The sequence below is a fragment of the Bombina bombina genome, chromosome 4 (genome assembly GCF_027579735.1).
Source record: "Bombina bombina isolate aBomBom1 chromosome 4, aBomBom1.pri, whole genome shotgun sequence".
Lineage (NCBI taxonomy): Eukaryota > Metazoa > Chordata > Amphibia > Anura > Bombinatoridae > Bombina > Bombina bombina.
Genome location: NC_069502.1, coordinates 286,913,019 through 286,927,863, shown reverse-complemented (window position 1 = coordinate 286,927,863; position 14,845 = coordinate 286,913,019). Strand labels below are relative to the sequence as shown.

At 38.3% G+C, this 14,845-nt stretch overlaps 1 protein-coding gene across 3 annotated transcripts in view; it reads right to left on the bottom strand.

Annotated features, from left to right (window-relative positions):
- Positions 1–14,845, bottom strand: part of HLTF (helicase like transcription factor) — a 502,174-nt gene that overhangs the window by 61,796 nt on the left and 425,533 nt on the right. For all 3 annotated transcript variants that reach the window (XM_053709998.1, XM_053709997.1, XM_053709996.1), the window contains exons 20-23: positions 3,294–3,413; positions 3,063–3,175; positions 1,139–1,319; positions 51–131 (exon numbers count right to left, since the gene is read on the bottom strand). In XM_053709998.1, the coding sequence (XP_053565973.1) occupies positions 51–131; positions 1,139–1,319; positions 3,063–3,175; positions 3,294–3,413 (495 nt within the window). The remainder of the gene's footprint in view (positions 1–50; positions 132–1,138; positions 1,320–3,062; positions 3,176–3,293; positions 3,414–14,845) is intronic.

The window sequence follows — 14,845 nt, the reverse complement described above, 5'->3', positions numbered from 1 at the left end:
GGTATATGTTGCTAGAATCAAGAACTGTGTTATAAATATATGATAAATACCTTGGTAATAATGACTTCTTTCTTCTGACCAAGTCTGTGACACCGATCAAAGCACTGCTCTTCTGCAGCAGGATTCCATGCCTATAAACAAACAGCAAAACGTGTTTTCACAAGTTAAGTTTACAGATGGACCCCACAAAAAATAGATGCATATTGGGGTAGAAGATAATAAAAACATGAACATTTAATCCAATTCAAGGTATTTTTTGCTACAATTAAAGGGACAGTCTAGTCAAAAGTAAACTTGCATGATTCAGATAGGACATGTAGTTTTTCACAGCTAGACAGCTCTAGTACATGTGTGCCATATAGATAACATTGTGCTTACTCCTGGAGTTATTTATGAGTCAGCACTGATTGGCTAAAATACAAGTCTATCAAAAGAACTGAAATGAGGGGGCAGTCTGCAGAGGCTTAGATACAAGGTAATCACAGAGATAAAAAGTGTATTGGCTATGCAAAACTGGAGAATGGGTAATAAAGGGATTATTTATCATTTTAAACAATACAAATTCTAGAGTAGGCTTTCCCTTTAACATAAACGCCTAAAACAAATTAGTCATAAATGGTTTTATTTCCATACAGGTTTTGTGAGCTTCCACTTTATAATCCCTAAAGACAACATTTAAATGGGCATTAAAGTCATATTTCAAATGAGCAACAGTAAACTACAAATGTAATTATTAGCACTGAGTGATCATTTTAAATGAGCATGGAACCTGCTGCCTGTACACCAGGTACATGTCTATTTGCTTGCAATGCACATTCCAAATACTGATAATATAATGTCACATCAGTGGCACTATGATTATGCATGGGAGAAAAATGTCGGTGCGTGTGGTCTACTGCTGTATCGGCAGCGGGTTTCACAACCACTTTAAAAGATATCACTCTTTTGAATAAAAATATTGTGCAAACGCATTTAAATGCACCCGAAATGCACTAATGTGCATTTCAAATGTCTTCTATGTCCCTTTATGTCTACCCTCATTATAAATATTAAAACAGTGAGAAACCATATAATATTCTTAGACTAAAAATAACGTGAAAAAAAAAAATCCCTTTTTCGTGTTGTAAAAATAACTTACAGGATCCATTAAAAATACTCGTGAAGCTGCTGTCAGGTTTAGACCAACTCCTCCTGCTTTCAGTGACAGAAGCATTATGGTTGGAGATTCTGCATCATCACTTTGGAAACACTGAATTGCTTCTATTCTTTTTTTCTGTGTCATTGAACCGTCCAAGCGTGTAAACGTGAAGCCAGACTCTCTACACACAAAAATTAGGACAGTATACAGTTTCTATGCCAACCGACATTACATGGGTAAAAAAATTCTGACTTGACACAAATCCCTTTGTAGCATAAAATCTAGGTTACATAACTGTGGAAGGGGGAGGCAGCTGGCCAAAAAGCTAAACCTGTTTGTGAAATGCTTTACAGTTTAGTCTGCTTTTGGTGCACTGGATAATGTCACACTTTCATAGCAGTGAATGATTCTACTATGTATGAAAATTAAACATGCCTTAGTTTAAAAGCAAACAAACACAACAGATAAGTTGTTGTACTATATCCAGCCACATTTAAATATGGCTTATATTTCTTTCTATTCTTCTAATATTGTAAATATCTAGTGCCCCTTCTTTTAAAATTGACCTTGCCAATTGCACCAATTGTAGGACCACTTTTGTGGTTTATTTGGTGGAGTGCTCATTATGTAAATGGGCAGTACGTTGGATGCACGGCCAGGGAAGTACACTCCAGAATAAGGGAGCACTTGAATGACATCTCCCACAATAATGAATGCTCTGGACTTTCACAGCATTTTATATCTGTACATGGGGGTGACGTGACATCACTGTCATGGCAAATGATCGAGTGTGTCCGGAATCCCCCAAGAGGGGGTGATAGAACGGCAGGATTAATTCTACATGAAGCGTTCTGGATTTTCAAACTGAAAACCAGGAGGCCCAGGGTTTCAACATAGAGGGGGATGTCATCAACTTCTGGAAGAGACACTAATTGCACTCTAAACTATAGGACAAACATTTAAGCACACAAAAGAGTGCCTTTGGCCAAAGGGTTGATTGTAGACATAAGTGGGCGGCACTCAAAGCAGTGCGCATATTACCCATTGTATATATGTGAATAATCAATAAACTTAATGTAGTGAATTATTAAACCTCCAATGTCTCCCTAAGATAATATTAAATGTTACTCCTCTCACTTTATATAGATGATGGCAAAGTATTAATATACTATGGAACTTACAGTATTTTGAGGATTTACCAGATTTACATAATAACAACATAGATTTAACAATGGGGTATATGCGCATACTGTTTTTGAAGATGATTAAACAGGGATAACGTTAACACTTCTATGTTATGAAATTTGAGGTCTGCATATTAAAAATTAAAATTGTGATAATTAAAAAAGAGTACATATAACTAACTATCACATAAATAATTAAATGTTTTATGTATAATACGAAGTTATTATCATTTAAGGTGATGACCTTATAACAAATAACATAGAAAACTTTTTTATCACATAGGTTTAATATAATGCTATTATTTACAAGGTACTGAAGAGGTTAACATGTTAGGGATGGTTTAGACCAATAGGAATATTGCATTAGGTATTTAAGGTAGGGTAAATGGCAGCCAATTATGTCCATGAATAAGGAACAACCGAAACATGTAGGGCAGATTGGACCTTTGCCATGATATATCTGTACAACTGTTTTTAAGGCATGTTGCCTAACTTTGCTTTTGCTGGAGGAGAATAATAAAGAGGCGTTTTTGAAGGATCCCTGTGTATTTTAATTTTTTTATACATTTTATAATGATGGAACACTTTGCATTCATGAAATAAAATGTGGTTAACCCCCCCCCTCTTATTTGCCAAATATCTTAATGTATTTAAAGCTTTTACTGGGGCATATTATCTACTTCTATCTTTTGTCAAATTTACATATAATCACTTTAATAAAAATACTATGTTTTTATTACCTAAGAGCTGTTTCAATCAAAGTCAAGAAAGCAGTGAATTGAGATACGATTATACTTTTTGTACGTGGATCCTTGGTTCGTTGGCCTATCAACGCATGCATGAGAGCGTTTATCTATATGTATTTATAAATAAATAAAAAGAGAATGGTATATTAGACTGATTGCATATTTAAAAGAAAAAAATTGTAAATATTAAGTAACATCTTGTTTATTGTCTACTGTCTTTCCTACCTTTGAACTCGACATCCACTTTTTGTCTTGTGTCTGATCCAAGTTAAACTCTTCCTGAGGACACTCCACCAAATGTTCTAGGCATATGTCTCCTCTGCACAGGGGGCACTTGGCATATGGCTTATTTTGATTAAAAATAAAATAAATTAAAGGCCCACATTTTAAAAAGCATTTTCAGTAGATGTGTGGTTTCTGCTACAAATCTAGAATTATAATTGGAGAACAGAGTTTGTCAATAGGCTGAATCAAATAAATTGGTTAATCTGGATAAAACAAAAATAGCGTTATTAGGGTATATTGGTTGTAGATATAAATTAAGCAGGAAATAGGGTGATTCATTACCTTCTACAAAAATGTTAGGCTATAACAATTTTTAGTCTGATGGAAAAAAGCATTGTATTTCGCAATCCATACACAGGGCAAATGTTTGACAAACATAGCAAAGGATAACTACGTGGAATTATTTGTAAACTGGGTATAAATACAGAGGTAAATTATTAAAGTGAATGTAAATTTTGATGCTAAAGTGCCCGGTTTTTAAAAGTTCTATCAAAAAACAGGGGCACTTTAATTAATCAAAATTTACATTTCACTCCTGTTGTGAAAAAAAACTTAACTTTTAAATTTGACAGCAGCTCCAGCTTCCTCCGGTCGTTGCAGCCATTTCTGATGTCAGAAATGATGGATCGGTCATCCTCCAATCACGGTTCCTCGTTTTAGACCCAGGAAGAGGCTTTGCAACGGGTGGAGGAAGCTGGAGCTGCTGTCAAGATTTAAAGGTAAGTATTATTTTTTTCCACAACAGGAGTGAAATGTTAATTTTGATGAATTTAAAGTGCCCCTGTTTTTAATCGAATTTTTAGGGGCACTTTAGCATAAAAATTTACATTCACTTTAAGGCTTTTATGATAAAGGTCAGAATTCTATGTTTGGCTCCTGAGTTTATGGACTGTTGAAGGTGATGTTAAATAATGCAGGAACTATGTAGCTGAGAGTAGTATTCATAGTATAAAAAAAATCAGGATGATGCTGAGATAGTCTTTATAACATAAGATGGGGGTTAACTCAACGTTGCATGCATTATTACGATAATATTGGCAAGTTCTGATTAGAAGTTTAGATTTCTTATAAGACACAAAGGCAGAGAGCTTCATAAGCAATTAACAATTAAGAGAACTGTAAGTGCAGGTATGTACTTAAAGGGTAGTAAATAGATTTCATCCCAATTTAAAAACTATAGGCAGCAGTACCTCAACCATTCTACATGAATATTACATGATTCCAAATTCACACTTCATTTTAATATAAATATATATTTGTCCTTTGCCATTATCACTCAGTTAAAATGGTCCTAAATCAGTGTTTTTTAAACAACAGATGAGCAAATTAACAGTTTTTAAATATGCTATAAATGATATAGGCATTTAGCATCTTTTTTGGCTCAGGTGCTAAATGCCTATATCATTGTGGACAAAAGCCTCCAACAGTTAAGCATTTTGCATAAAGGCCTTATGTTGATGAAAGTACTAACAAAAGTCAGGGATTCCTCACACGTGCAATGTAGGAGTTGTCATATTCTTCTCAGGTTTAGAAGAGAAAGACATTGGTAACACTGATGATGTTTGCGCAAATAAACGGGATACTGTCCTAATAGAAATAAGCTAAATCAAATATTTACTCTCTTATCTAAGCCTGGGGTGTCAGCTTTTTTTCATATTTTTGTACACCTTTTTACAATAGATAATAATGATCTATTTTAATTGTAGGTTTATATATATATAAAGTTTGAAGATTGCTGCTATATGAAAAGTTTAGGCTAACATCACTTTTCCCCCCAACCTATGTCTCAAGCATTCAGGACATCACCCTGCTACCAGGTGATCCTACATCAGTGTCCAAAAGATCACCACCACGGCAGACATCCACAATACTTTCTGGATCTCACTGGAAAGCAGAATGTCATTGGAAAATTTAAATTAGTTTGACTGCTAATGAATGACCATGGCATTAAAAAGAAATAATGTGCAATCAAATCAAAGCTCCTTCCTTTACAAAGATAACATAGTTCCCTGAGAAAGCATAATATTACAGGCAAACCATTCTTGCCACGTTACCATGACATACAGGTCCTTGTGATCTGGAAGACCTGGAAACTACACAAACATGGTAACAGGCACTAGCTGTAATGCATGGCTTGCCTGGCATCTCATGGATGAGAATCATATTACAGAACAAACAATTATAGCTTTGTTCTTAGCCGAGAGCCTTTTGCTCTTGTTTATATTGCTATTTTATATACAGTATATATATCTTAAGGGTCATATATAGAAACTTAGTTGACAATGTGCCGCATCCACCATTGGAAGGGTTTCAGATTTAGCTGTTGAATAAAACATGATGTCCCAGGTTTATCACCAGGACACACACCTCTATTTTACATAAGACACACAATCAATATTAACAGTCACAATTGGTGCATCTGGGTTATGGGTTAGGAGCTCTGAGGTAGAAGTGTCTGGCTTATGTTCCCCTTGTGAGTTAAAAGGGGCCCGTGAAATGTGTTTATTTGGTCTACTTCCCTTTTAGGCATTATGGCAAACATAAAGAAACTAAGCTTATTTACTTGTCAAATCAACAATTTGCAACATTAGATATTTATACCTTCCTTTTTAGATTATTATTTTATGAGTTTTTAAAATCATATATAAATGTGTAGATATCAGGCTTTATATTAAAAGAATAGTATTCTAAAATTTTGCTTGTAAGTGCCTGGTCGCTTAATTAATACAGTCCCTATATGTCAAAATGATGAGAACAGGAAAAAACACAATTTATGCTTACCTGATAAATTTATTTCTCTTGTGGTGTATCCAGTCCACGGATCATCCATTACTTGTGGGATATTCTCATTCCCAACAGGAAGTTGCAAGAGGAAACCCACAGCAGAGCTGCAATATAACTCCTCCCCTAACTGTAATAGCCAGTCATTCGACCGAAAACAAGCCGAGAAAGGAGGAACCACAGGGTGCAGTGGTTACTGTAGTTTAAATTTAAAAATTACCTGCCTTAAAATGACAGGGCGGGCCATGGACTGGATACACCACAAGAGAAATAAATTTATCAGGTAAGCATAAATTGTGTTTTCTCTTGTAAGTTGTATCCAGTCCACGGATCATCCATTACTTGTGGGATACCAATACCAAAGCTAAAGTACACGGATGAAGGGAGGGACAAGGCAGGAACTTAAATGGAAGGAAACACTGCCTGTAAAACCTTTCTCCCAAATATAGCCTCCTAAGAAGCAAAAGTATCAAATTTGCAAAATTTTGAAAAAGTATGAAGCGAAGACCAAGTCGCCGTCTTGCAAATCTGTTCAAAAGAAGCCTCATTTTTAAAGGCCCAAGTGGAAGCCACAGCTCTAGTGGAATGAGCTGTAATCCTTTCAGGAGGCTGCTGTCTAAGCGGATTAAGCTTCTTAGCCAAAAAGAAGGAGAGGTTGCGGAAGCCTTTTGATCTCTCCTCTGTCCAGAGAAGACAACAAACCAAGCAGATGTTTGACGAAAATCTTTAGTAGCTTGTAAGTAAAAACTTTAAAGCACGGACCACGTCCAGATTGTGAAACACAAGGATGGAACAACAATCTCTTGATTGATATTCTTGTTAGATACCACCTTAGGTAAAAACCCAGATTTGGTACGCAGGATTACCTTATCCGTATGAAAAATCAGATAAGGAGAATCACATTGTAAGGCAGATAACTCGGAGACTCTACGAGCCGAGGAAATAGCTACAAAAAAGGACTTTCCAAGATAAAAGTTTGATATCTACAGCATATACAGCATCAATCCCACTTGAATGTTTAATGTTAGTATAGAGACTCTCCACATCTAAACTAAACATAATAAATTTACTAGTAGGGAGGTCTAAAGAGTCTAGTTTACATAGAAAATTACCTGTATCCTTAATAAAGGAACTGGAACGCTCCACATAAGGGCGTACGATTTTATCTAAAAATATTGAAATATTTGTGAACACTGAGTTGGTACTTGCAACGATTGGGCGCCCAGGTTTTTTTTTTTTGCATCTTTGTGTACTTTGGGTAGAACATACATCACTGGTGTGCAGGGACTATCTACTATCAGAAAAGATGCAACATCTTTACCTATTAACCCTCTACTTTCTGCTCTTGAAATAATCATATTAATTTCTTTTTGTAATTTAAATAGGGGTTTATAATTAAGTTTTTTATACACTGAACCATTGCTTAGTTGATTTCTAATTTCTTTAATGTAGACATCCTTATTAAGCACAACAGTTGCACCTCCCTTATCCGCCCTTTTTAAAATAATATCAGGGTGATCTTGCAGGTTCTTTAAAGCTATACGATGATTAGCTGACATATTTGTACCTCTCTGTTTATAATTATTCCCCTTCTATATTTTTCAACTTGCGTTTGAAGTTTAGCAATATCTTTCTGAACTAAAGTTGTATATGTTCCTATGCTATGGTTATTAACATTAGGATTATATTTACTTTTTTCCTAAGCCCCAGTTGTTTTAAATGGATAGTTGGATTCTCATTATTTGAAGTTAAATTCTCAGCCCAATTCAAAGTCTTTAATTTCAGTCCTTATAAACCTAAACAGGTTTTTTTGTAGCTGAAAAAAATTACAGTTCTTATCTGGGCAGAATGAAAGTCCTTTGATAAGTAGTTCTAATTCAGATTCAGAGAGTTCATGTTTAGAGATATTAATAACATTATTTGATTGTTATTAAAAGCACCCCTGGCTGCCCACTAGCTGGCCATTCTATAAGTCAGTTGAAATTTCAGATTATTGATAACATTAATATCCCACGTAGAGGAGGAGATAGAGAAGTTTTGCTGAAACAGAAAGAATCATATTGGATATATTAGTTAGAATGCCTGGAACCCAAGGGGTTAAACAGGGATTGGGACCTCACTGTTTTTCTATGATGAATATTTTTTCTGTATTGAATATGTATGATGATATTTTTCTATGATGAATTTGATATAATTATAACTCAAGTTTAATTAAGTTATAAAATAGTTTTTTCTGCTGCTATATATACATAATAAGAAGCATATTGTTGTAATATAAATTAATTGATAAGTAAATGTTTAGAATAGGAATGGGTTAACTGTACTTGAGCGCCACCTAGTGGTATACATGTATATGTCACTTTATTGTTTGTAGCAGGTATGTCATGAATAAGGGAGATTGATCCCGAAACGTTGCCTTCCTTTTTATCTCCACTATAAATTGTTATTTTATTTGCTGTCACCCGCCTGCTCTCTTTCTCTACTTATGAATTTAGGACCTAGGCAGTGGTCCTTGGGTGGCGTGCAACATAAGCCTGTAAGTGCTGAAATATCCTGTTTCGACTTAGAAAATCTGCCTCCCAGTTCTCTACCCCTGGGATATAGATTGCTGATAGATGGCAAGAGTGAGTCTCTGCCCATCGGATTATTCTGGAAACTTCTATCATCGCTAAGGAACTCCTTGTTCCCCCCTGAAGATTGATATAAGCCACAGTCGTGATGTTGTCCGACTGAAATCTGATGAATCTCGCCGAAGCCAGCTGAGGCCACGCCTGAAAAGCATTGAATATCGCTCTTAATTCTAGAATATTTATCGGTAGGAGGGCCTCCTCCTGAGTCCACAAACCCTGTGCTTTCAGGGAATTCCAGACTGCACCCCAGCCCAGTAGGCTGGCGTCCGTCGTCACTATAACCCACGCTGGCCTGCGGAAACACATTCCCTGGGACAGGTGATCCTGTGACAACCACCAAAGAAGAGAATCTCTGGTCTCCTGATCCAGATTTATCTGAGGAGATAAATCTGCATAATCCCCATTCCACTGTCTGAGCATGCATAGTTGCAGTGGTCTGAGATGTAAGCGAGCAAACGGAACTATGTCCATTGCCGCTATCATTAGTCTGATTAACCTCCATACACTGAGCCACTGACGGCCGAGGAATGGAATGAAGAGCTCGGCAGGTGGCTAAAATCTTTGATTTCCTGACCTCCGTCAGAAATATTTTCATGTCCACCGAGTCTATCAGAGTCTCTAGGAATGAAACTCTTGTGAGAGGGGAAAGAGAACTCTTTTTTTTACATTCACCTTCCACCCATGAGATCTTAGAAAGGCCAACACGATGTCCGTGTGAGACTTGGCTAGTTGGAAAGTCGACGCTTGAATTAGGATGTCGTCTAGATAAGGCGCCACTGCTATGCCCCGCGGCCTTAGGACCGCCAGAAGGGACGCTAGCACCTTTGTGAAAATTCTGGGAGCCGTGGCCAACCCGAAGGGAAGAGCCAAAAACTGGTAATGCTTGTCCAGAAAGGCAAACCAGAGGAACTGGTGATGATCTTTGTGGATAGGAATGTGTAGATACGCATCCTTTAAGTCCACGGTGGTCATATATTGACCCTCCTGGATCATTGGTAAAAAAGTCTGAATGGTCTCCATCTTGAAGGATGGGACTCTGAGGAATTGGTTTAGGATCTTGAGATCTAGGATTGGTCTGAAGGTTACCTCTTTTTTGGGAACCCCAAACAGATTAGAGTATAACCCCTGCCCCTGTTCTGTTTTCGGAACTGGGCAGATCACTCCCATGGTAAATAGGTCTTCTACACAGCGTAAGAACACCTCTCTTTTTGTCTGGTTTACAGACAATTGAGAAAGATGGAATCTCCCCCTTGGAGGAGAATCTTTTAAATCTAGAAGATACCCCTGGGTTACAATTTCTAAAGTCCAGGAGTCCTGAACGTCTCTTGCCCAAGCCTGAGCAAAGAGAGAAAGACTGCCCCCTACTAGATCCGCTCCCGGATCGGGGGCTACCCCTTCATGCTGTCTTGGTGGTAAGCAGCAGGCTTCTTGGCCTGTATACCTTTGTTCCAAGCCTGGTTAGGTCTCCAGACTGACTTGGATTGAGCAAAGTTCCCCTCTTGCCTTGTAGCAGGGGAAGAGGAAGCGGGACCACCTTTGAAGTTTCGAAAGGAACGAAAATTATTTTGTTTGGTCCTCATCTTATTTGACTTATCCTGAGGGAGGGCATGACCCTTCCCTCCAGTGATATCTGAAATGATCTCTTTCAGTTCTGGCCCGAATAGGGTCTTAACCTTGAAAGGGATGGTCAAAAGCTTAGATTTTGATGACACATCAGCCGACCAGGACTTAAGCCATAACGTTCTACGCGCTAAAATGGCAAAACCTGAATTCTTTGCTGCTAATTTAGCCAGATGATAAGCGGCATATGTAATGAAAGAATTAGCTAGCTTAAGAGCCCTAATTCTTTCCAGAATATCATCTAATGGGGTCTCCACCTGAAGAGCCTCTGCAGTGGTTACAGGAACAATGCACGCTATAGGCTGGAGAAGAAAACCCTGATGAACAAAAATTTTCTTTAGGAGACCCTCTAATTTTTTATCCATAGGATCTTTGAAAGTACAACTGTCCTCAATAGGTATAGTTGTACGCTTAGCTAGAGTAGAAATAGCTCCCTCCACCTTAGGGACCGTCTGCCACGAGACCCGCACGGCGTCTGATATGGGAAACATTTTCTTAAAAGTAGGAGGGGGAGCGAACGGAATACCTGGTCTATCCCACTCCTTAGTGGGAAAAACATCAGTGTAGGCAGGAAGCTCTAGGAATTTGTCCATTTTACACAATTTCTCTGGAACTACAATAGGGTCACAATCATCCAGAGTAGCTAAAACCTCCCTGAGCAATAAGCGGAGGTGTTCTAGTTTAAATTTAAAAGCCGTCATATCTGAATCTGTCTGAGGGAACATATTTCCTAAGTCAGAAATCTCTCCCTCAGCCAGCAAATCTCTCACATCAGAACATTGTGAGGGTACATCAGATATAGCTAATAAAGCGTCAGAGGGCTCAGTGTTTGTTCTCACACCAGACCTACTGCGCTTCCCCTGCAACCCCGGCAGCTTAGATAAAACCTCAGAGAGGGAAGTATTCATAACTGCGGCCATATCCTACAGGGTGAAAGAACTAGACGCACTAGAAGTACTTGACGTCGCTTGTGCGGGCGTTAACGGTTGTGACACTTGGGGAGAATTAGATGGTATAACCTGATTCTCTTCTGACTGAGAATCATCCTGTGACATACTTTTAGTAGCTAAAACAATTTATTGACCTTTCAGTGCATGAGAGACACATTCTAAGTGGAGGTTCCACAATGGCTTCTAAACATATTAAACATTGACTTTCCTCAATGTCAGACATGTTGAACAGGCTAGTAATGACTACAAACAAGCATGAAAACACTTTATTTAGTGAAAAAAATAACAATCTTAAAAAACGGTACTGTGCCTTTAAGAGAAAAAAACATACACATTCTGCAAAAACGCCTAAACATGCACCAAATTTTTCAAAATGTTGTATGTAGGCACACAATAGGTAGTTAAGATTGCACCACAAATTTTTTTAACAATTAACCCCTTAATGTCCAAACCGGATCGAAAATAGGCCCAAATCCGGAAAAAAACCCTCAGCACCTTGCCACAGCCCTGCTGCGGCCCTACCTGCCCTCAGGGATAGAAAGTGTGGGGTAAAAGCTTTGATTTGGCCCCAAACATACACCAGGGCCCTCAGGAGTTAGCTTGCTGCTTGTTGGTCAAAACTAAGTGCGCAACTGAGGCGCGAAAATAGGCCCCGCCCATCTCACGCGATGTTCCCTGAGCCTTAAAGAACTGCACCAGAGCGGTTATAACTAGCCATGTGGGTTCCAAGACCCTTAAAATAAGCCATGTGTGTCCTAATAAAGTTACCCAACACGTTTATTGCCCACAAAAAATGTTAAAGCACTCCCATCCAAAAAACTTTTGCACACAAACATTTTACATTCAGTGTCAACTATATATGAAATTGGCCCCATAAGCAAGCTAAGTAATGCCCTTCTTTTTATCTCTAGGATTACTGCTTACCCTTATGGGGATACTGTCAGCCTTTCTGAAATATCACAGTCTCTCCAGAAAAAATGACTGAACATACCTCATTGCTGCATAGGATGAAACCGTTCCTCACACTGAAGTTTCCTGTACTCCTCAGCCTCTGTGGAAAAAGCAATGGACCTTAGTTACAAATGCTAAGATCATCATCCTCCAGGCAGCAGTCTTCATCCATCTGCTGCCTTAGAGTAAATAGTACACACCGGTACCATTTGAAAAAAACATAATTTATGTAAGAACTTACCTGATAAATTAATTTCTTTCATATTAGCAAGAGTCCATGAGCTAGTGACGTATGGGATATACATTCCTACCAGGAGGGGCAAAGTTTCCCAAACCTCAAAATGCCTACAAATACACCCCTCACCACACCCACAAATCAGTTTAACGAATAGCCAAGAAGTGGGGTGATAAGAAAAAAGTGCGAAAGCATATAAAATAAGGAATTGGAATAATTGTGCTTTATACAAAAAAATCATAACCACCACAAAAAAGGGCGGGCCTCATGGACTCTTGCTAATATGAAAGAAATGAATTTATCAGGTAAGTTCTTACATAAATTATGTTTTCTTTCATGTAATTAGCAAGAGTCCATGAGCTAGTGACGTATGGGATAATGACTACCCAAGATGTGGATCTTTCCACGCAAGAGTCACTAGAGAGGGAGGGATAAAATAAAGACAGCCAATTCCTGCTGAAAATAATCCGCACCCAAAATAAAGTTTAATGAAAAACATAAACAGAAGATTCAAACTGAAACCGCTGTCTGAAGTACTTTTCTACCAAAAACTGCTTCAGAAGAAGAAAATACATCTAAATGGTAGAATTTAGTAAAAGTATGCAAAGAAGACCAAGTTGCTGCTTTGCAAATCTGATCAACCGAAGCTTCATTCCTAAACGCCCAGGAAGTAGAAACTGACCTAGTAGAATGAGCTGTAATCCTTTGAGGCGGAGTTTTACCCGACTCGACATAGGCATGATGAATTAAAGATTTCAACCAAGATGCCAAAGAAATGGCAGAAGCTTTCTGGCCTTTTCTAGAACCGGAAAAGATAACAAATAGACTAGAAGTCTTTCGGAAAGACTTAGTAGCTTCAACATAATATTTCAAAGCTCTAACAACATCCAAAGAATGCAACGATTTCTCCTTAGAATTCTTAGGATTAGGACATAATGAGGGAACCACAATTTCTCTACTAATGTTGTTGGAATTCACAACCTTAGGTAAAAATTCAAAAGAAGTTCGCAACACCGCCTTATCCTGATGAAAAATCAGAAAAGGAGACTCACAAGAAAGAGCAGATAATTCAGAGACTCTTCTGGCAGAAGAGATCGCCAAAAGGAACAAAACTTTCCAAGAAAGTAATTTAATGTCCAATGAATGCATGGGTTCAAAATGAGGAGCTTGAAGAGCCCCCAGAACCAAATTCAAACTCCAAGGAGGAGAAATTGACTTAATGACAGGTTTAATACGAACCAAAGCTTGTACAAAACAATGAATATCAGGAAGATTAGCAATCTTTCTGTGAAAAAGAACAGAAAGAGCAGAGATTTGTCCTTTCAAAGAACTTGCGGATAAACCTTTATCTAAACCATCCTGAAGAAACTGTAAAATTCTCGGAATTCTAAAACAATGCCAAGAAAAATGATGAGAAAGACACCAAGAAATATAAGTCTTCCAGACTCTATAATATATCTCTCTAGATACAGATTTACGAGCCTGTAACATAGTATTAATCACAGAGTCAGAGAAACCTCTTTGACCAAGAATCAAGCGTTCAATCTCCATACCTTTAAATTTAAGGATTTGAGATCCTGATGGAAAAAAGGACCTTGCGACAGAAGGTCTGGTCTTAGCGGAAGAGTCCACGGATGGCAAGAGGCCATCCGGACAAGATCCGCATACCAAAACCTGTGAGGCCATGCCGGAGCTACCAGCAGAACAAATGAGCATTCCTTCAGAATCTTGGAGATTACTCTTGGAAGAAGAACTAGAGGCGGAAAGATATAGGCAGAATGATACTTCCAAGGAAGTGATAATGCATCCACTGCCTCCGCCTGAGGATCCCAGGATCTGGACAGATACCTGGGAAGTTTCTTGTTTAGATAAGACGCCATCAGATCTATTTCTGGAAGTTCCCACATTTGAACAATCTGAAGAAATACCTCTGGATGAAGAGACCATTCGCCCGGATGCAACGTTTGGCGACTGAGATAATCCGCTTCCCAATTGTCTATACCTGGGATATGAACCGCAGAGATTAGACAGGAGCTGGATTCCGCCCAAACCAGAATTCGAGATACTTCTTTCATAGCCAGAGGACTGTGAGTCCCTCTTTGATGATTGATGTATGCCACAGTTGTGACATTGTCTGTCTGAAAACAAATGAACGATTCTCTCTTCAGAAGAGGCCAAGACTGAAGAGCTCTGAAAATTGCACGGAGTTCCAAAATATTGATCGGTAATCTCACCTCCTGAGATTCCCAAACTCCTTGTGCCATCAGAGATCCCCACACAGCTCCCCAACCTGTAAGACTTGCATCTGTTGAAATTACAGTCCAG